Here is a 19,236-nt window from a genome sequence, read left to right as displayed (position 1 = left end):
GTCTTATACATACACAAAACAGATTTCTAGAACATTCGACCAAGAGAACTATATGCAGCCATTAAAAAAAAAAAAAATTCCAGCGCACACAAAGGAATGGATTACATTATTCCTTTTTCTTCCCCTTGATAGTCGAGCTTTCTAGCAATTTATGACCTCATACATGATGACAAGAAGGATATTTCGCTGGTCCAGTTACCAGGGCCCCCCCATAAGCTATTTGAGGTCCTTTTTGACCCCCTTCAAATGTGCCGGGATTCCCCTGCGGGTCCCATATGGCCCCTGTTGAGAATAGCCACGTCAAAACGTTTAAAAGCCCTCGCAGTATAAACCCGGCAAAAATTAATCATCTAGTAATTACAGTTATTTGCAGAAGAATCGTGCATCTTTTCACAACGTAACTGGGAAAAGTATTCACTATGCAACGAGGGGGGGGGGAGACAGACACATGTCTCGCTAATATTAAAGAATTTCATTTCTTTACAAAAATCAAATCCGTTTCCCCCCCAAATTGTTTGGCCCCTCTTCTGTAATTCTACAGGCCAAGAAACCTTGTCCTTCCTTGCCGAATCCCGACATTTTATTTTCATTTAATCCGGGACATGATTTAGGATTCTCGGGGCTTTGCACCCGGTGTCCTCAGTAGGCGGACTAATTCTAATGGAGGGTTTTAAAAATCAGATTTCCCGTGTGCATTTTCATGCTGTTCGGCTGCTTCCTCCAATATCCTCTCCCTCTCTTTAATGTGCGTCTCAGAACTGGAATCTTCAGCCGAGCGCATCTCCCACCTCCGAGCTCTCCTTCCGCGGCTCCCGGCTGCCGTGTTGGTGGTTTTGCGTTACCTCTTTGCTTTCCTCAACCAGTGAGTATCGGGGATTGTGAACGGGGGCTGTGCTTCTTGCTTGAAAGATATTCCACCTCAATTTCCGACGGGGGGCAGGCGCACTGCCAGGGTCATGCGCATGTGGGGAGGTCACTGTTCTCTCTGCTCCCTGGCTGGCTCCTTCATCGGCACCCACCTCTTCTCCCCACAGCTTATCGCAGTACAGCGATGAGAATATGATGGACCCTCACAACCTAGCCGTGTGCTTCGGCCCCACCCTGGTGACGGTCCCTGCGGGGCAGGACGCCGTGTCGGTGCAGCCGCACATCAATGAGGTGGTGAAGTGCCTGATCGTGCATCACGAGGCCATCTTCCCCGGGACCAGCCAGTTATCCGGGCCCCAGTATGAGAAGGTCATGGCCTTGGCCGAGGACGAGTACTGGTGAGAGTGGGTGGGAGACAGGGTGGGCGTGGCAGGCTAAGCAGGGATTAATATTAGGATTAGGATTAAGATTAGGATTAAGATTAAGATTAAGATTAAGATTAAGATTTATTTCCCGCCTTTCCCGACAGGCTCGAGGTGGGTCACAACAACTAACCCCATTAAAATTCCCATTAAAACATCAATCTACTTGTTGCTGGCTTGGTTGTATGTACAGGGCAGGGAACACACACACACACAACAGCATTTTTAAGTCTGCGGCCAGCTTTGGAATTCTGACAGGGTGTGTTGTGGTGTAGTTATGAAGCGGCCGTCACAAAATGGCTGCTTTGGGAGGCGGAGCTGGCCACAAAATGGCTGCCCCAGGAAACACAAAATGGCCCCCACAGCTTATCTCCTGTCACACAATGAAGAAGAAGTGCTGTTTTTTGTACACTGCTTTTTACTATGGGAAAGAGTCTCAAACTGGCCTACAATTGCCTACCCTTCATCTTCCCACAACAGATATCCTGTGAGGTAGCTGAGATGCAGAGAGCTTTGAGAGAGCTGTGACTTGGCCAAGGTCACCCAGCTGGTGGCATGTGGAGGAGGGGGGGGAATCAAACCTGGTTTTCCATGCTGGCTCTCCATATGAAGAACCTCATGCTGTAGTGGCAGCTGCTGGTGAAGCAACATTTTAAAAATTGTACAGCCTGTCATATCTCCAGTGGCCAATCAAGAAGAAGAAGAAGAAGAGGAGGAAGAAGGAAGAAGAAGAAGAAGAGTTGGTTCTTAAATGCCGCTTTTCTCTACCCGAAGGAGTCTCAAAGTGGCTTACAGTCGCCTTCCCTTTCCTCTCCCCACAACAGACATCCTGTGAGGGAGGTGAGGCTGAGAGAGCCCTGATATCACAAAAAGAAGAAGAGTTGGTTCTTAGATGCCGCTTTTCTCTCCCTGAAGGAGTCTCAGAGCAGCTTATATTCACCTTCCCTTCCTCTCCCCACAACAGACATCCTGTGAGGTGGGTGAAGCTGACAGAACTCTGAGATTCCTGCTCGGTCAGAACAGCTTTATCAGGGCTGTGGCTACCGCTGGCTGAATGAGCAGGGATAGTCAGATGGGGTTTCTGGGTTCCGCGGCAGAAGGCCTGATTATCTGATGTGGTGGAGTGGCCAGCAGGGGGCATTACTGCCACAGGGTCCCCTCTGATGTGGGGCCATAGGTCTAAACCAACATGGCTACCCTGATGTTCTCTCTCTGTCTCCAAACAGTGACGTCTTGCCCCTGGAAGCCACTGCAGAGGAGCCGGAGACAGAGGGGACCCCTGAAACGCCAGCTAGTGAAGACGGTGAGTGAGGGGTGGGGATCGGGGGAGATAGAAGATGCGTCCTGACTTTGTAAGCAGGTGGTTTGAAAGGGGAGATACCTCCCTGATTTCTCCCCCTATTTTGCCCTGGCACAGAGGCAGAAATCATGCTCCCCCTGGAGGGGGGGGTCTCATTTTGCCCCAGCAGAGCCATTTCTGCGTACGTGTGTCTGTGTGTGTGTGTGTGTGTGTGTGTGTGTGTGGGGGTATTCAAAGAGGATAGGACAATTCATTTAGTTTAAACTTTTTGTTTTTGAAATGTCACTTTGGCAGCAGCTGCCCTCGCAGCACAAAGATCCGTGCTGGCGCTCAGTTTGGGAGCTCGACGTTTCAGGCAGGAAAAGGATGCCTTTCAAAACTGAACTTATTCAAAAAAACACATTTTTTTGCCTTCACTCGAAGTAATCTTGTGCTTTATTGGAAGTAAACTTTAAAAAGGAACACCTGCCTGGTCCTGCCAGCTTCCTAAAAACACTCTGTGCCAGAAAAAGCGGTGATGGCGCAGTGGTGTCCACGGGCACGGTGTTGGGGACCCCTGTTCTAGGCCATGGGGGACTGCGGCATTGTGACCTTCTGGCCTTGTCTCTTCCAGAGTGTGACTCCCAGTCGGACTCTGTGCCCCGCTCCGGCTCCATAGCTCAACATGAAGAACGCTTTGCGCCCCAGCGAGCGGTATCAGGCGGTTGGTGGCGAGGTGAGCGCGGGGGCAGCCGGGGGCTCGTGCCTCCCATTACCTTGTCCAACAGGTGAGTGATGCATTTAGGCTTGGGTTTTTAAATGTTGCTCTTCTTTTGCTCTGTAGAGGGTGCAATCCTAAATGAATTGGAAAAAGGGTTGAGCCAGGCCTCCTTATATACATGCCCTCCCCAGTCTTTTTTCACCCTGCAAGCACCTTTGGAATTTCGACACCACAGGATGGACGCAGCCACAAAATGGCCACTTTAGGAGGCGGAGCCAGACACAAAATGGCTGCTTCAGGAAGCAGGGCTAGCTACCAAATGGCTGCTTCAGGAGGCGGGGGCCGTCAAAAAAAGTTACTTCAAGAGGCGGAGCCAGCCACAAAATGGCTACTGCAGTTGAGCCAATCAAATCTCTACTGGCCAATCAGAGGTCTTGCTGTACAAAAGTTCCACCTAGCCAAGCACTTGGCGGACACCAGGAAAGCCGTAGGTGGATACTGCAGCACCCACTGGCCCTGCGTTGGAGACCGCTACGGTAGAAAGAAGTACTATAATAGTACATTATAGTATATTATAATAGTGAAGAAGTAGAACGGACTTTACCATGTCAGACATAGGTGGAAAATGCTATTTAAAATATGTTTAAACTTTCTTGGAAAGTAGCATAACACAGGAGGGGGATGCCTGAGGATTTTCCTTGCGGCTGTGCTAGGTTTCTATGTGCAGGGAAATTTCTTACATTGGGGCATATTCACACTGATCTTTCCCTGTTTTCATTGCTGTTTGTTACACAGACTGAAATGGCATAGATGGTGGATTTCTATGAGGTTATTTATATTTTTCTTGAGTAGCCTGATCTCCACGGTGGCTACACAGAGGCAGGCAATGACAAGCTAACTCTTCCGCTTCTGGGGGGCTGTAAGTCAGCAGTGACTTGTCAGCTCAAAATTATTAATGGGTGCAGATGGTCCTAATTCAGTTAGAAAATGTACTGGAAAGCAAGAAGGGGTTGAAAGCAAGAATCTTGTAACTAAAACTGTGTATTTTCCCATATTATTATTAGCCAAGATCTTGTCTAATGCACTTTCTAATGAACTCCACCCAGTTTCTGAAGGAAAAAACAATTTCCTAGTGGTCTTGCTAATGAACTCCACCCTGGTACAGGAAAAGCACTTTCTAGTTCCATTGCACCCCAAGGGAGACTCCCAAATAAGAAAGAAATGTGATACGTTACCCACCCACCCAAGTAAATAAAATGCCCAATGCCTGTTCATACACGCCACACTTTGGAAGGAAGAGACTCCCATCTTGTCGTGTCCTGCCTCTGAAGACGCCCGCCACAGTTAATGGCGAAACTTCAGGGGCTAAAACTGCCAGGCCACGGCCACGCAGCCTGGAAAGCCCAGAACTGTTCTGCTGCTCCCGACCAACATGGCTGCGCACCTGGATCGAATGGAGAAGTAACTTAAAATATTGTACACAACGAAGAAGCAGAACAAGAAAAGCAAAATGTTGCGCTTTTACTGTATTTCATAGCATTTTAAAATCTTCTCGTGTAACGAAGGTGGTGTTGGGGACAAATATTTTCTGTTACCTTGTTTTTACTTCCTGATAATGATCTTCCTTTTTGTTAATTCATTATATGATTTGTTTGCCAAAGGTAAGAGGGAGCAGGCAGCAGTGGTGAATGTAATTGTATATTTGAGAAAGAGATTCCGTACCAAATTTGAAATGTGGAAGAGAAATGTACCCCAACAGAAGTAATTTCTGTTGTTCCTCATGGGCCGTGTGCAGAAAACCCTTTTATGTACAGGAGGGGGTGCTGAGGAGCAATATTTCTTATCTCTCCTTTTTTGTTCATGACCTGTCACTCATTTTCCCTTTCTGTATTTTCTTAAGGCACGATTATTCTAGGCAGGAAGCTTCCGAGGGTCAAAGGCCTCTGGGTCATTTGACACAGGGAGATTTAACCCTCGAATGCTCCCGCCACGGAAAATCTTCTTGGCCTTTAAGGTGCTCTTGGGCTCGAATCTCCCTCTTTGTTTATAGCAGTGGTTCTCCACCTTCCTAATGCCGCGACCCTTTAATACAGTTCCCCATGTTGTGGTGACCCCCAGCCATACAATTCTGCAAGGGTTCTTTCACAGAAACCAAACAGAAACTGACCAATGGCGTGAAGATTATTATTATTATTATTATTATTATTATTATTATTATTATTATTATTATTATTATTATTATTATTATTATGCCGCGACCCTACAGTTTCCTCATGTTGTGGTGACCCCCAGCCATACAATTCGGCAAGTGCTCTTTCACAGAAATTAAACCGAAACTGACCAATGGTGTGAAGATTATTATTGTTATTGTTATTGTTATTGTTATTGTTATTGTTACAATTTATTTCCCGCCACTCCCAAATGGCTCGTGGCTGGTTACAATGTCTTAAAACCCCATTAAAACTCCCATTAAAAGACTTAAAACCATCACAACATGGCAGTGCAATAACAAAATCCTTTTCCTGCCCCCCCCCAATTCCTAAAAGGGGGGTCGGAGGAGAAGGAGGTCAACGATGTTCAAGAAGAAGCCCGGGGGAGAGCAGTCGAAGATCCACTGCCCATTGGATATGAACTGTTTTCCCCCCCGGAGTTTCTCAGTTCATTTCTGCCTCTTGCCCCACCGTGTTGATCTCGCTCTTTTCCGCTGCTCCAGACAGACGGACGCTTTATCTCACCCCTGTTCCCCCTGCCAAGTTGCTTGCCCTGCCAGGTTATTGGACCCCCAAAGGGGTCCCGACCCCCAGGCTGAGAACCACTGGTTTAAAACGAATGCTGAAGCAGCGCCTTGCAAACAGTGGGAAATATTCTGTGCTGAAGACAAGGTGGCTTCTCAGCCTTACGAAACGTCAAAGAAGGGCCACCTTTGAGAACTCTATAAACAGGATTGCGGAAATGTACCTAACTCGGCTGGAAGAATCTGCCTTTTGATGCATTTATGTTGTCCTGTTCTCCCTCCCTCCCCCCCCCCCCCCCGCAACCTTTCCTTGACAGTGAGAAACAATCTAGCCCCCGGAGCTCCAGACTGGAGATTGACACCGGAGCATCTCTTGATGAGCCTGTTTCTGAACCTTCCAGCAGGTATGACGGACCTCTTCGTGGAGAGGAGAACATCCTTTTTGCAAAAAGCTGCACTGGCTGGCGGTGGGGGACACTTGTGGGAATTGGTCTCTTCCTTCCTGAAACTGGCTCCCACTTTGGAGCTGGGTCCCTGAGGGATGGTGGCTCAGCAGTAGAGCCTCCTTTCAAGACGCAGAAGTTCCCAGGTTCAATCCCCGGCATCTCCAGTTAGAAGGACCAGGCAGGAGGGGATGGGAAAGACCTTTCTGTGCCTGCTGGTCTCAGTGGATGACGCTGGCCTTGAGTGACCAGTGGTTGGATTCAGCAAAGGCAGCATCATGTATGTGGGCGTTTTCATGCGCAGGCGAAATTACGCACTTCTGTGCATGTTACAACTGGATCCTGCTGTGCAAAACAGCAAAATCCTCTTGCAAACAGTCGCTGGAGAGGACTGAAACGGCGTTATTTTGCCTGTGTGCAAGGGCCCATTCGGGGTGTGTCCACAAGTGTTCTGCAACAAACGCTCCTCTTTTTCTCAGGCTGCGGGTGAATTCGGACGCCAGCGTCGGGGGCCGCCAGCGTGGGGGAAGCAGCCCCATCCGTAAGCTGGCCTCGCCCTTCATGGACGGGGGCCGTCTGCCCTTCCCTCTCCTGCATCCGGTCCAGCCCAGGTCCTTCCACCCCACAGAAAGGTGAGAGGGCACGGGAAGCATACGAAGGGGCAATTCTCAGCCCAGGCTTGGCCAAGCTTGTCAGGACTTGAACACGAAGCAGGGAAGTCCTGTGAAGAGGCAGGCAATGGCAAACAGCCCTCTGCACATGCGTGTCCTGCCCTGAAGAGCCCAACTTAGCCGGAGTTCATCACATCTCAGAACCTGAGCTGGGTTCACCCTGGCTGCTAGTTCGATGGGGCTGCAGTTCAGAACAGACGGCCCCCTCCTCCCCCCAGGACCTGGAAAGGCTGCAGGCTGGAGGCCCCCGGGAAGGGAACTCACCTGTAGGGGTCGCTCTCACGCGGCAGGGATCTGCAGCCTCCGAGCCTCAGAGGGAAGTGGAAGAAGGAGGAGGGGGTGGTCACGGGTGGGGGACGGAAGGCGATTGGCTGGCTGCTGGATAGACAGGCAAGCCGGTTGGAGGAGGAGGCACGCAGGGGCACCGAGTGGCACATGAGACATGCTCCTCCTCCGAGGCTTTACCAGACGTATTAAGTGGAACAGATAATTATGGTTACCAATTTCTGGGTGGTACCTGGAGATCTCCCAGTACTGTAGCTGACCTCTGGAGTTCTGCTGGAGTAAACGGCTGTTTTGGGGGGACGGACTCCGTGGCGTTGGGGCCAATTGAGGTTCCGTCCCTCCCCCCAGGCTCCAAACCTCCCACCACCCCAAATCTCCAGGTATCTCCCCACCGATAACGGTTGCTCTGTCCTTCTCACCATTCAGCAGACGAAGATCACAAAGTACTGCTCAGCAGTGGGGGAAAAGGTGGGAGTGTTGGAAAAAATTGATGGGTCAAGGTATTGGCTTGATGGTCAACTTTCTTCCGCCCTGTTTGTTTTGCCCAGGCCAGACATCTCCCCACGGCCCTGGTGTGGCAACAACTCGGAGAAGCAAGGGCCGACGGACAAACGTGTGGAAGTAGATAAGGTAATGCAGCCGCTTTTGATTTGCCTGTCCTTCGCAGTAACAGCTTTGGACTGTTTTTTGACATTTTGGGGCATTATTTTTCTTGTTTTCGTTATCTTTCTTTGAGATCCAGCATGGTGTTGTGGCGTAGAGTGGTGGACTGTAATCTAGAGAACCGGGTTTGATCCCCCACTCTTCCACATGCATCCAGCCGGGGCAGCCTTGGGCCAGGCACAGTTCTCTTAGTGCTCTCAGAGCAGTTCTCTTAGAGCTCTGAGCCCCACTGACTTCACTGGATACCTGTTGTGGGGAGAGGAAGGGAAGGGTTTTGTAAGCCGCTTTTTAAAAAGCTACCTTTATTTGGACTGGTTGACCCACCCTCTCCCTAAAGTGGGTGTAGGAAGGGGAGGGCCTTGGGCCAGGCACAGTTCTCTTAGTGCTCTCAGAGCAGTTCTCTTAGAGCTCTGAGCCCCACTGACTTCCCTGGATACCTGTTGTGGGGAGAGGAAGGGAAGGGTTTTGTAAGCTGCTTTTTAAAAAGCTACCTTTATTTGGACAGGTTGTCCCACCCTCTCCCAAAAGTGGGTGTAGGAGCCATTTAAACCTATGCGGTCTGAAGCTCCTCTCACTTCCTGGGTGGGGGTGGGGGGCGTGGCAGGGGGTGTGGCCAGCTGGCATCACTTCCTGATACCTCGAAGGCTGAAAAATATATCCGTGGTACTGCCATGGTTGAAAATGGCAGGTCTAAATGCTTGTGACCAAGCCCTTGTGTGTGTGTCTCTCACTCTTCACGTCTAGGATGTTGCCAGGAACATGGATTCTGTATTCAAGGAACTTCTGGGGAAAGCGACTTTGAAGCACATGGGGACCGAAGACTCCCAAACCCCCCTGGAGCCTCCCGACCCACCCAAGAGCAATTTTGTCGGCAAGAAGGCCACGCCCGCCAAGCACGGCTCCTCCAACCGGGCGCTCCTGCGGGGCAGAGGAGTCTTCAAATCGGCGGGGAACGGAGAGTGAGCCAGACACGGGGCTGGGGGGGCTCGGTCTCCCCAACACGACCTGCCCAATACTGTGACTTTTCATTTTCCTAACACCAACTCAGGGCAGACGTCTTTCTCTCTCCTGGGCTGGCTGCAAAATGATTTCAGGAGGTTTGGAGGGGAAGCGGACAGTGTTGCGGGAGTCCAGTTTCTAAACCAAATGCTGAAGGCGGGGCGGGGAGAGGGGGTGTTTGCTTCTCCGAGCGTAACCCCAGACGCCGGAGATAAATCGCAAGTATTGACTTTTTTCCTTTGGTTTTGTGGGTGGCGACCCCCCCTTCCTCCCCTGGGGTTCTCTTGGGCTTAGCATCCACTTGTTCTGTCTCTCTGCTGTTGGTGGTTTGGTCTTGGATTTGCATGCAAATGCAGTGAGGGGGGTGGGGGCGTTGGGGCTGGGGGGGAGGGGGTTACCAGAATCCTCTGGTTCTGTTCTTGGCCGTGGGCATTTGGAATCACGTTTCTTGGGTCATCATGCAAAAGTGTCGAAGCGAAGGACTTTTCCTCTCCCGCCTGCCCCGTCTGTGTGTTCCGTCCCTAAAATGTTTTGTGCCCGCCGTCCCCAGCTTCTGTTTCCTTTGCCCTGCCACGTGCTCCTTGTTGCGTTTTGCACATTTGCCTGAATCCATGAACTCTCCCGCCATGTTCTCCTTCATGCAGCCTTGTCCTTCACATGGGTTGTGGGAGGGGCCATAGGGGATGGGGTGAAGGTGGGCGCCATGTGCTAATTCTTTTCTCTGCATTCGAGATCTGGTTTGTTCACGCCTCTTCCTTCTTCTTTTCCTTCTTTTTTTTTTAAATAAAGTTTCAATAGTTTCAGTATTATTCAGGGCTGTGTGTATTCCGTTGTCTCAAAACCTGGGTCAAGAAAAGGGAAATTGTGTATAGAATCATAGAATCATAGAGTTGGAAGGGGCCATGCAGGCCATCTAGTCCAACCCCCTGCTCAACGCAGGATCAGCCCTAAGCATCCTAAAGCATCCAAGAAAAGTGTGTATCCAACCTTTGCTTGAAGACGGCCAGTGAGGGGGAGCTCACCACCTCCTTAGGCAGCCTATTCCACTGCTGGACTACTCTGACTGTGAAAAACCTTTTCCTGATATCTAGCCTATATCGTTGTACTTGAAGTTTAAACCCATTACTGCGTGTCCTCTCCTCTGCAGCCAACAGAAACAGCATCCTGCCCTCCTCCAAGTGACAACCTTTCAAATATAGCTTGAGCCAGCCCTTCTCAACATTTTTCCCCACTGAGGAACCCCTGAAACACTCTTCGGACTTGGAGAAACCTCAGAAGTGGCCCAATTGTGCAGAATATGGTTGGGAAGCCGAGCTGTGGACACGCCCACCTGGGGCCCCGCCCCTTCCTGCCCCCTCCAGGCCCATCAGTGGCCATTTTGGGAGGGTTGGGCAGGTTGACATGATCATATATGACAGTGGTTCTCAACCTGGGGGTCGGGACCCCTTTGGGGGTTGAAGGACACTTTCACAGGGGTTGCAGCAGGGCAAGCAGCTAGGCTATGGGGCAGAGGGTTGCCATCCGCACAACAGCCTTGCGGGGTAGATCGAGATAGAGTATTTGTCTGTCTGGAGCAGCGGAAAAGAGCAAGACGGGCATGGTGGGACAAGAGGCAGAACTGAACTGAGAAACCCTGGGGGGAAAACCCAATTTCTATACAATCATGAACCCTGGATCTTCACGCCATTATCAGTTTCAGTTTAATTTCTGCGAAATCTCTGCATAACTTTATGGCTGGGGGTCACCACAACATGAGGAACTGCATTAAAGGGTCGCGGCATTAGTAAGGTTGAGAACCACTGATATATGATCATATCACCTGCTAAATATTTAACAATTTAAAAAATATATATAAACAATTAATGAACTCGCGCCCACTTGAGAAACTCCAGGGTTTCACAAAACCCTCGTTGAGAAAGCCTGGGTTAAGCGAACGGGCATGCATTCTATTACCATAGCCCTGTTTATTCCCTTTGTGCTAATCGGGGGGTGGGTGGGTGGGCAAGTAGCTACACAGGGCACTGGAGCTCCACCTCTTTGTCACCTCATGCTGCTCATCTCCGGCTTCCAAAACTTCAAGGCCGTTCCCTGCCTGCTCTCAAGCCTGCCATTCTTGCCACGATGGCTAGAAAATCACTTTTTAAAAAGAAAACGAATCTAGCTTAAGAGTCCCTTGCAAAGGGGTTCTGCACCCAGTGAAGACAAACAGGGCCTTCTCAGTCGTGGCACCAAAACTTTGGGCCTCTCATCCTGCCCAGGAAGAGTCATCTGTCTCCCTCTATCAGTCTCTCTCTCCAGCAAGTGAAGACTTTTGTGTTGTCTAGCAAGCCCCCAGTGACGGTTGCCGGCCCTCCTGGTGTGGTTTCTTTATTTTATTTAAGTGGTTTCTTTAAGTGTTTTTAAACCAATTATAATTTTCACTGTATTCCTAATTGCTGAAATGTGTGTGTGTGTGTGTGTGTTTTTTTTTAATGTTCTTCTTGTGGTTCACCCCGAATCAGGGAGAAGGTTGATATCAAAATAATCTGTGGAATCGTAGCAGACACACAGCACTAGTTACCAACTTCACCTGATAGGACCATTTCTGCATTTAGAAGGCCTTTCCCCCGGTGTCCCTCCGTCTCTTGAACCCAAACGGATTTGTAACCTCACAGAGAGAACCTGCCGGAACGGGTTTATCTACTGAATCAACAAGAATCATTTAGGCTTTATTTTCAGACAGCGCAGAATGTTCGCCAAATTGTTCCGAGCAAAAAGTTCAGAGGCCAGGACCGTTTCCACATTAGGAGACATACTTTGTTTTGGCCTCACTTTAGATTTCGTTTGGATGCAGCGCATTGTCTCTAGTCTTTCCGCATTTGGGCTTTATTTCCCAGGCTGAGATCTGTGAGTCGTAACATGCTTTCTGCACTGACAGAGGCAGTTCCCCATCGTGCTTTGCTCCCTTCCCCTTTTTAAAAAATGTGCGGGTTTCTTTTGCAAAATTGTGCCTGCTTGCACCTTTGTTTTCATTGCGCCCCTTTATCCCACCATTCTGTGCCCTTGATCACCTTCCCATTCCCTTGAAAGTGTCCCAAATGCTATTTTAAAAAATTATAATGTTATAACATCGTAACATATGAGCCTCTTGTGGCGCAGAGTGGTAAGGCAGCCGTCTGAAAGCTCTGCCCATGAGGCTGGAAGTTCGATCCCAGCAGCCGGCTCAAGGTTGACTCAGCCTTCTGTCCTTCCAAGGTTGGTAAAATGAGTACCCAGCTTGCTGGAGGGTAAACGGTAATGACTGGGGAAGGCACTGGCAAACCACCCCGTATTGAGTCTGCCATGAAAACGCTGGAGGGCGTCACCCCAAGGGCCAGACATGACTTGGTGCTTCGCACAGGGGATACCTTTACCTTTACCTTTTAACATCGTAACACTGCTGTGTAAGATTGCAAGACTTTAAAAAAAAATCTTAGAAGCAGCGTTGTAAAGAGGTGATTGCGTTACAACGCTGTTCCTAAGTTTTAAAAAAGCAATCTTTGCAGTCTTACACAGCAGTGTTATGAGGTTATAGCATTATAACTCAGGGGTTTTTTTAAAAAAGAAAAATTACTTTTGAGACACCTTCAGGGGAAGGGGGAAGTGATTTTTAGAAAGCAAATTTTTCGGAACAGGGAGGGAAAACGGTGACAAGAAAAGGGACACGACCAAATAACTCAAAATGAATTAGACCCTGTTATTCCTGAATTAGACCCCGCTTTAAAAAATGAAAACCAGTTTTCTGAGGATTCCTTGGCTGCAGGGCGGGTGAGGGGAAAATTCAGGTCTGCACCCCAAGAGGAGAATTTCAGTTCGGAAAGGGACAAAGAACTCGACCCTTCAGTAGTGCGGAAAGAGTCCAAGACTGACCCTTGACCCTCAACCAGCTTGAAGAGATGGGAGAAGGATGACACCACCGGCCCTCTGCCCCCAATTGAGACAGCGTTTCAGTCCTTGGCCCGTTCCTTCCGCAGGGCTACCCGGACGTCGCTGCAGACCTTGCCCACGGCTTCGAAGAGCGGGTCGCAGAAGGTGCGTATGCACAGGGCGTAGCAGCGCCCGCAGCACTGAATTTCTATGAGGTAGCTCTTGATGCAGGGCACAGCCCCCCAGATGTGGCAGAAGGAGACGCAGGCAAAGAGGAAGCCCCACAGCAAGGCCAGCGGGACCCCCAGCGCCCCTGAAAGGATCCGGTAGCACCAGTATTTGCTGACGGTGAAGGTGGTGTTGCTGGCCTTCCACACCCCGTCAAAGCTGTGGGTGCCCTCGGGCTCGGCGATCACGTCTTCAAAGTCCACCTGGGGAAGGGGAAGAAAAGAGTTAGGCAGGGCTGACTTTTCAGTTGAGCATGTGGGATTGCTAAAGGGATGACAGGTGGTCTTGAGTCTCTCTTTGCAGGAGGAGGACTACTTCTGGGACTGAGGACAAGAACAAAGCCTCTGAATCCCATAGCCAGGAGACCACCTCAGGGGAAGGCCCCCATCTCTCTGCCCTGTGGCTGGCCCTCAAGAGGAGCTGACTGGCCCTTGGGTGAGACGGGAGGCTGGACTGGAGGGACCCTCCTTGGTCTGGCCCAGCAGGGCTCTTCTGAGGTTCTTCTGAGGGCCTCGGCCTCTCTGACCTGTTACTGGCCCTGCAGAGAGACTGGCTGGCCCCTGTGTGAGGCAGAATGTTGGACTAAGTGGACCCTTGGCTTGATCAAGCAGGAGTCTTTGGACTGGGCCTCTGGGCTCTGTTGTTGGCCCTGCAGGTGAACTGGCTGGCTCTTGTGTGAGGTAGATGCTGGACTGTCAAAGATGATCTAATGTCAATTGGTTTGTCAGCTTGATCGATTTAAAGCTCAGGTAATTGATTTCAGCTGTTTACATTTAACACTTATGCCATTCAACTGGGGACTATTAGCCAAGATGTATTTTACTATGGTGGCTTGTGGGGCCCACATAATGCAACAGACTGGATCATGCAATGCAGGTGACTACACCACTACGTTTTTTGGCTTATGCAGGTAAGCGTTTGGAATGTATTAAATGTATGGGGAGTTGTTTTTTTCTAGATATTGTGATGGCCCTGTTTGTATTTTCATATTTCAAATCTTTTCCGATATGCTATGACAAAGTGGAAGTGAAACAAGGTGGCCAGTGATTCTGGCTATGGGGGGCACAATCTGGGCATGGAATTGGAGTCACTGGGTGGGCAGGAATTTGTGACTTTCCTGCATTCTGCAAGGGTTGGACTAGATGACCCTGAATGTCCCTCCCAACTCTGTGATTCTATGATTCTAATACCAGAACCATGTTGCATATCATTGCCGAATAATATAGGCAACTGGAATAAAAAAAGAAGACAACATATATTTGCACCTTTGAATTTGTGTTGGTTTTGCCAGCTATGCCACGGTGTTTCTTCTTATACTGATGTGACCATATCCCGTGGATGCCTATATTTATTTTCTTGACCACTGTGTGAGTCAGTATGCTGGACTGGATGGACCCTGAGTCTGATCCAGCAGGGCTCTTATGTTCTTTTCAGGGGAAGGCCTCAGCCTCTTTGCCCTGTTGTTGGCCCTGCAGTGGAACTGGCTGGCCACTGTGTAAGACGGGAGGCTGGACCCTGCTCTGATCCAGCAGAATTATTCCAATGTTCTTAGGTTTGCCAGCTCTGGTTTTTGGTTTTGTTACAGAGAGGCATTGTGGGATTGTAATAGGGCATCTTATGGCATGTGAAGCAGCAATGTGGTACATCTGTAGAGCCTACTGTTTAGAAAGTCCAGCTGGGACTCAGAGACACTATGTGGGGGATTTCAAACCTGTCCTCCAAACCGTAGCCCCAACTAGAGGCATCTTAACTGACTGATTTGCTCAGGCTTCCTCTAAGCCAGAATTCCCCACCCTTTTTGGAGCCTGCAGGCATTTCTGGAATTCCGAGGTTGCCCGGTGAGCGCAGACACAAAATGGCCCCTGCAGGAAGAGGAGCCATCCCCAAAATGGCTGCCTCAGCTTACCTTCAGCCAACCTGTGAAGATTCTTGTGACCCTGCAGCCAAAGCAATGTTTTAAAAAAATCTACCCAGCCAATCAAAGCTCAGTCTGGACCTGCACACCTTCTAAAGAGGCCCTCAGGCATGGTGTCAGCGTACACCATGGGTACCACATGGAGGACACTGTGGGCTTTCAAGTGGCATATAGGAAAGGTCGGTCCATGAGAACGTGCACATGTTAGATGTTGCCAAGGGCGCTGTTCAAATGCTTGGCTAGTCTTCCGCCCAACGGGTTCCACCTGCTTCCAAACCGATGAATTGCTTGACAAAACTCCGCTCCCGGTGCCAGACCGGCGAGGAGATGGTGAGCCAAACCCAGTGGGCGTTTGAACCTCCCGACCCCAGATCTCGTCTTGTCTATGGCAGCCTGCAGGTGGTCCTACCAGCGAAGGGGGTGGGCTAGTAAGAGTAAAAGAACCAGCAACAGTCAAGTTATAGTTAGACGAGGAGGGCTGTTCTTCTGTTAACTTAGCGGGAGGATTATCCTTCTGTTTGCTATCTTTCTCCGCACCCTGTTCTTTTTATGGTTATGGTGGCTGCCTTGGAACATGAAGGAACAAGGGATTCATCGAGTTGGGAAAGAGAACAGAAAATCGCTCCATTTCCTAGCATAAGCCCTGAATCGCTAACAGACCTTGAGGGAAAAAAAATTACCTTCCCCTTTAATGGAGGTTTAAAGGGTGGGGACGGGCAGCTGAAACATAGACCTCAATAACATTAAAGGGAGGAGCAATTTACCCTCTTCCCGAACCATTGACAATTAAGACTGGGGTTTCCAACTCCAGTTTGGGAAATTCCTGACTGTTTGGGGCAGGAGCCGGAGGAGGAGGGAATTTCGGGGAGGAGAAGGACCTCAGCAAGGATGTGTTGCAGTGGGGTCTCCCCTCCAAAGCTGCCCTTTCTTTCCAGGGTGACAAAGGAGCATGGATCAACGAGACACTGGGAGGTCGCAGGTTCGATCCCCGGCATCTCCAGTTAGAAGGACCAGGTAGGAGGTGATGGCGAAGAGAGGAGTCATATCCCACTTTTGACTACCCGAAGGAGTCTCAGAGCGGCTTCCAATCACCTTCCCCTTTCTCCCCCTGCAACAGAACCCCTGTGAAGTGGGTGAGGCTGCGAGGGCTCTGGAAGAACTGCTCTGTGAGGAGAGCTCTGAGAGAATGGTGACTAGCACAATGTCCCCTAGATTAGAGGCCGCTGTTTGGGAGGGGGGACTCTGTGACCTTGGACCCCACTGAGGGTCAGGGATGCCAGCCTCCAGGTGGGGCCTGGGGATCCCCTGGAATTCCAGCTCCTCTCCAGACGGCAGAGCTCAGTTCCCCTGGAGAAAAGGGCTGCTTGGGAGGGGGGACTCTGTGGCCTTGGACCCCACTGAGGGTCAGGGATGCCAGCCTCCAGGTGGGGCCTGGGGATCCCCTGGAATTCCAGCTCCTCTCCAGACGGCAGAGCTCAGTTCCCCTGGAGAAAAGGGCTGCTTGGGAGGGGGGACTCTGTGGCCTTGGACCCCACTGAGGGTCAGGGATGCCAGCCTCCAGGTGGGGCCTGGGGATCCCCTGGAATTCCAGCTCCAGACCACAGAGATCAGCTCCCTTGGACAAAAGGGCTGCCTTGGAGGTTGGCCTCAATAGCGTTGTGCCCCATAGGGGTGCCTGTCCCACCCCAGGCTCCATCCCCAGATCTCCAGGGCTCTTCCAGCTAGAAGCTGGCAACCGTACCCCCCACCCCCCTGCCAATGGCCAGGTTGGACCTGGCCACCCTGTTCTTTCCCGGAGAGGTTTCTCACCTTGACCACCTCTTGGTTGATTTGCTTGGGATCTCTCTCCACCAAGTCGATCTCTCTGGTGAGGGGTTCCCGGGACTCGCCCTTCCCCATGGGCAGCTCTTCTGGCTGGGCCATCGCTTGGGCTTTGCTCCTGCCCGGCTCCTCGGCCTCTGAAGGGCACCTCACAGTTGTCTCCGGCTGTCAGGCCGGGCTGCCTCCCCCCTGCCCCCCCACCTGCTAACTCTTTCCTGACTGCAGATTATAGGCAGGGAAATGTGTTCCCAAAATAGTCCTCCTATGAAGAGGAAGGGGGCAAGGCAGGGCTGTTTATAGGAAAGGCCTTTTCGTAGCCCCCCCCCCCCCCCGCCAACTGCTCCTTTTTTTTCAGACGCTGCCCCTACGCGCTTTTGTCCGCACCCCTCTCTTAGAAGCGTCTTGTTAAAACTTAGTTCGTGTCACTAGAATTGCCACTCTCTGAGATTCGATTCCCTCCCTGAATCTCCGGCAAAAAACCGAAATTCTCTTTCAGGATCCCCAACAGGGTGCCCGTGGGCACCCTCTCCGTGGCGGGGTGGGAGGGAGGGAGGCGCGTGGTAACCCTAAGCCCCCGTCTACCCCTTATTTGTTCTGAACCTATAAGATGGTGCTCGGACACCCTCTTGGTATTCACTGTGATGGCTAAAAATGGAACATCCATAATTAGAGGCAGTAAAGCTTTCAGTACCGACTGTGGGAGACAAGCAGTGGTGGTGGGGGGGACAGGGGAGGTTTATTGCTTCTATGTTTGCTGTAGTGTAGAGCAGGGGTAGTCAACCTGTGGTCCTCCAGATGTCCATGGACTACAATTCCCAGGAGCCCCTGCCAGCATTGCTGGCAGGGGCTCATGGGAATTGTAGTCCATGGACATCTGGAGGACCACAGGTTGACTACCCCTGGTGTAGAGGACAAGGTTTGGGGATAGGTGGAAGCTCTGGCAGAAATGTCAGTCATGCCTTACAATGTGCAGCCCGGCCAACGGCTGAGCTTCTTCAACTCCTCTTTTTATTGCTGGGATGTGCAAGACAGGGATGGGCGGCTCAGTTTGGGTAGGTCAGAAAGTGCCTGAATCAATGCCGATTCTGAGCCGAATTTCCCATCCCCGAGTCCTTTAAACCCGCTGAATCAGTGGTATCCGAATTGCAATTTGGTCTCAGTTCCTGTATTTTAAACTTCGCTCCTGCATGTTTCCCAGGGGCTCTCAGCAGCCCTACGAAGGCTCCGGGGGAGAGGAGTGGTGTCCTTTAAATGCCCCCCCGGCCACCTTTTCAGGCAGCAGAGAGAGAGAGAGCCCTCTTTCTGCTGTTGGGGAGGCTTGGGGGGGGGGGGAAGAGCCACCAAGCAGCTGATCCCTGGAAATCACCAGTTGGTGGCTGTTTTGGCCCAATTGTTGAAAATTTGCAGAATGTTGAGAGTTATTTTAGTTTCAGGATGTTGAGTCATTTTGGTTGCAGGATGTTGACAGTTATTGGATGGATGGTTCAGTTGATCGATCAGGCTTTCTCAACCAGGGTTTCTTGATGGCCCTGGAAGGGTTTCCCAAATTTGTGTGTGTGTGTGTGTATTTAAAATGTGTTAAACATTTATCGGGTGATACAGCCATATATGATCATGTCGACCTGTCCCCCCAAATAGCCAATTGTGGGAAGGGGAGGGGCCCCGGGTGGGCGTGTCCACAGCTCTGCTTCCCACCCCTATTCTGCACGATCGTTCCACTTCTGGGGTTTCTCAAATCCTGAAGAATGTTTCAGAGGTTTCTCGATAGTGAAAAAGTTGAGAAATGCTGATACAGATATTAAACAATACGTTCATCGTAAAAGGCGTGACCTCACTCCCTAACATTTTCTGGCTGGCTCCGCCTCCTGAGGCAGCCATCTTATGGCTGCGCCCACTGGCCTGTGTCAAAAGTCCAAAGGTGCTTGCAGGCTCAAAAAGGGTGGGGAACCTATGACACACTATAGCTGAAATGGACAATTTAAATCGTCCATGCTCTTCAGCTGTTCTGGGACCTCTACCTCTCCTGGAGTCTGTGGTTTCTCCAGGGAAACTGGCCCTTGTGGTTTGGAGATCAATTCTAATCTTGAAAGAACATTGTGTGTACATCTACAACATGCTGTATGCTTTTGTTCTTTGGATTAGCAGCTGTGGAATGCCTCTCTTATGAGTCAAGGCCTGGATGTGGCTGCCCTTCGGCACTGGGACATTTCTGATTGTGGGGCTGGTCCACGGGTAGGGTCTCCTCTGCTGTGCCATAGCTTCTGGGGTTGGCAGCCGTTGTCCCCTGGCGACCGTCCCGTGCG

The 19,236-nt window shown here is 50.6% G+C and overlaps 2 protein-coding genes across 3 annotated transcripts in view; one reads left to right on the top strand and one right to left on the bottom strand.

Annotated features, from left to right (window-relative positions):
• The window catches only part of ARHGAP4 (Rho GTPase activating protein 4), a 48,001-nt gene extending 38,108 nt beyond the window's left edge, over positions 1 to 9,893 (top strand). For both annotated transcript variants that reach the window (XM_077329688.1, XM_077329687.1), the window contains exons 16-23: positions 757 to 862; positions 1,035 to 1,265; positions 2,516 to 2,592; positions 3,203 to 3,356; positions 6,341 to 6,427; positions 6,946 to 7,098; positions 7,971 to 8,052; positions 8,830 to 9,893. In XM_077329688.1, the coding sequence (XP_077185803.1) occupies positions 757 to 862; positions 1,035 to 1,265; positions 2,516 to 2,592; positions 3,203 to 3,356; positions 6,341 to 6,427; positions 6,946 to 7,098; positions 7,971 to 8,052; positions 8,830 to 9,048 (1,109 nt within the window). In that variant the 3' untranslated portion in view covers positions 9,049 to 9,893. The remainder of the gene's footprint in view (positions 1 to 756; positions 863 to 1,034; positions 1,266 to 2,515; positions 2,593 to 3,202; positions 3,357 to 6,340; positions 6,428 to 6,945; positions 7,099 to 7,970; positions 8,053 to 8,829) is intronic.
• Positions 9,894 to 11,771: 1,878 nt separating this feature from the next.
• LOC143833625 (caveolin-3-like) lies at positions 11,772 to 17,134 on the bottom strand. Its single transcript, XM_077329685.1, has 2 exons — positions 16,922 to 17,134; positions 11,772 to 13,400 (listed from the first exon to the last, which is right to left on the bottom strand). Exons 1-2 carry the CDS (start codon positions 17,033 to 17,035, stop codon positions 13,050 to 13,052), a joined length of 465 nt encoding a protein of 154 aa, XP_077185800.1. The 5' UTR covers positions 17,036 to 17,134; the 3' UTR covers positions 11,772 to 13,049.
• Between the last annotated feature and the right edge of the window lie 2,102 nt (positions 17,135 to 19,236).

This window comes from Paroedura picta, chromosome 3 (assembly GCF_049243985.1).
Source record: "Paroedura picta isolate Pp20150507F chromosome 3, Ppicta_v3.0, whole genome shotgun sequence".
Classification (NCBI taxonomy): domain Eukaryota; kingdom Metazoa; phylum Chordata; class Lepidosauria; order Squamata; family Gekkonidae; genus Paroedura; species Paroedura picta.
This window is presented reverse-complemented; position numbering and strand designations above follow the sequence as displayed.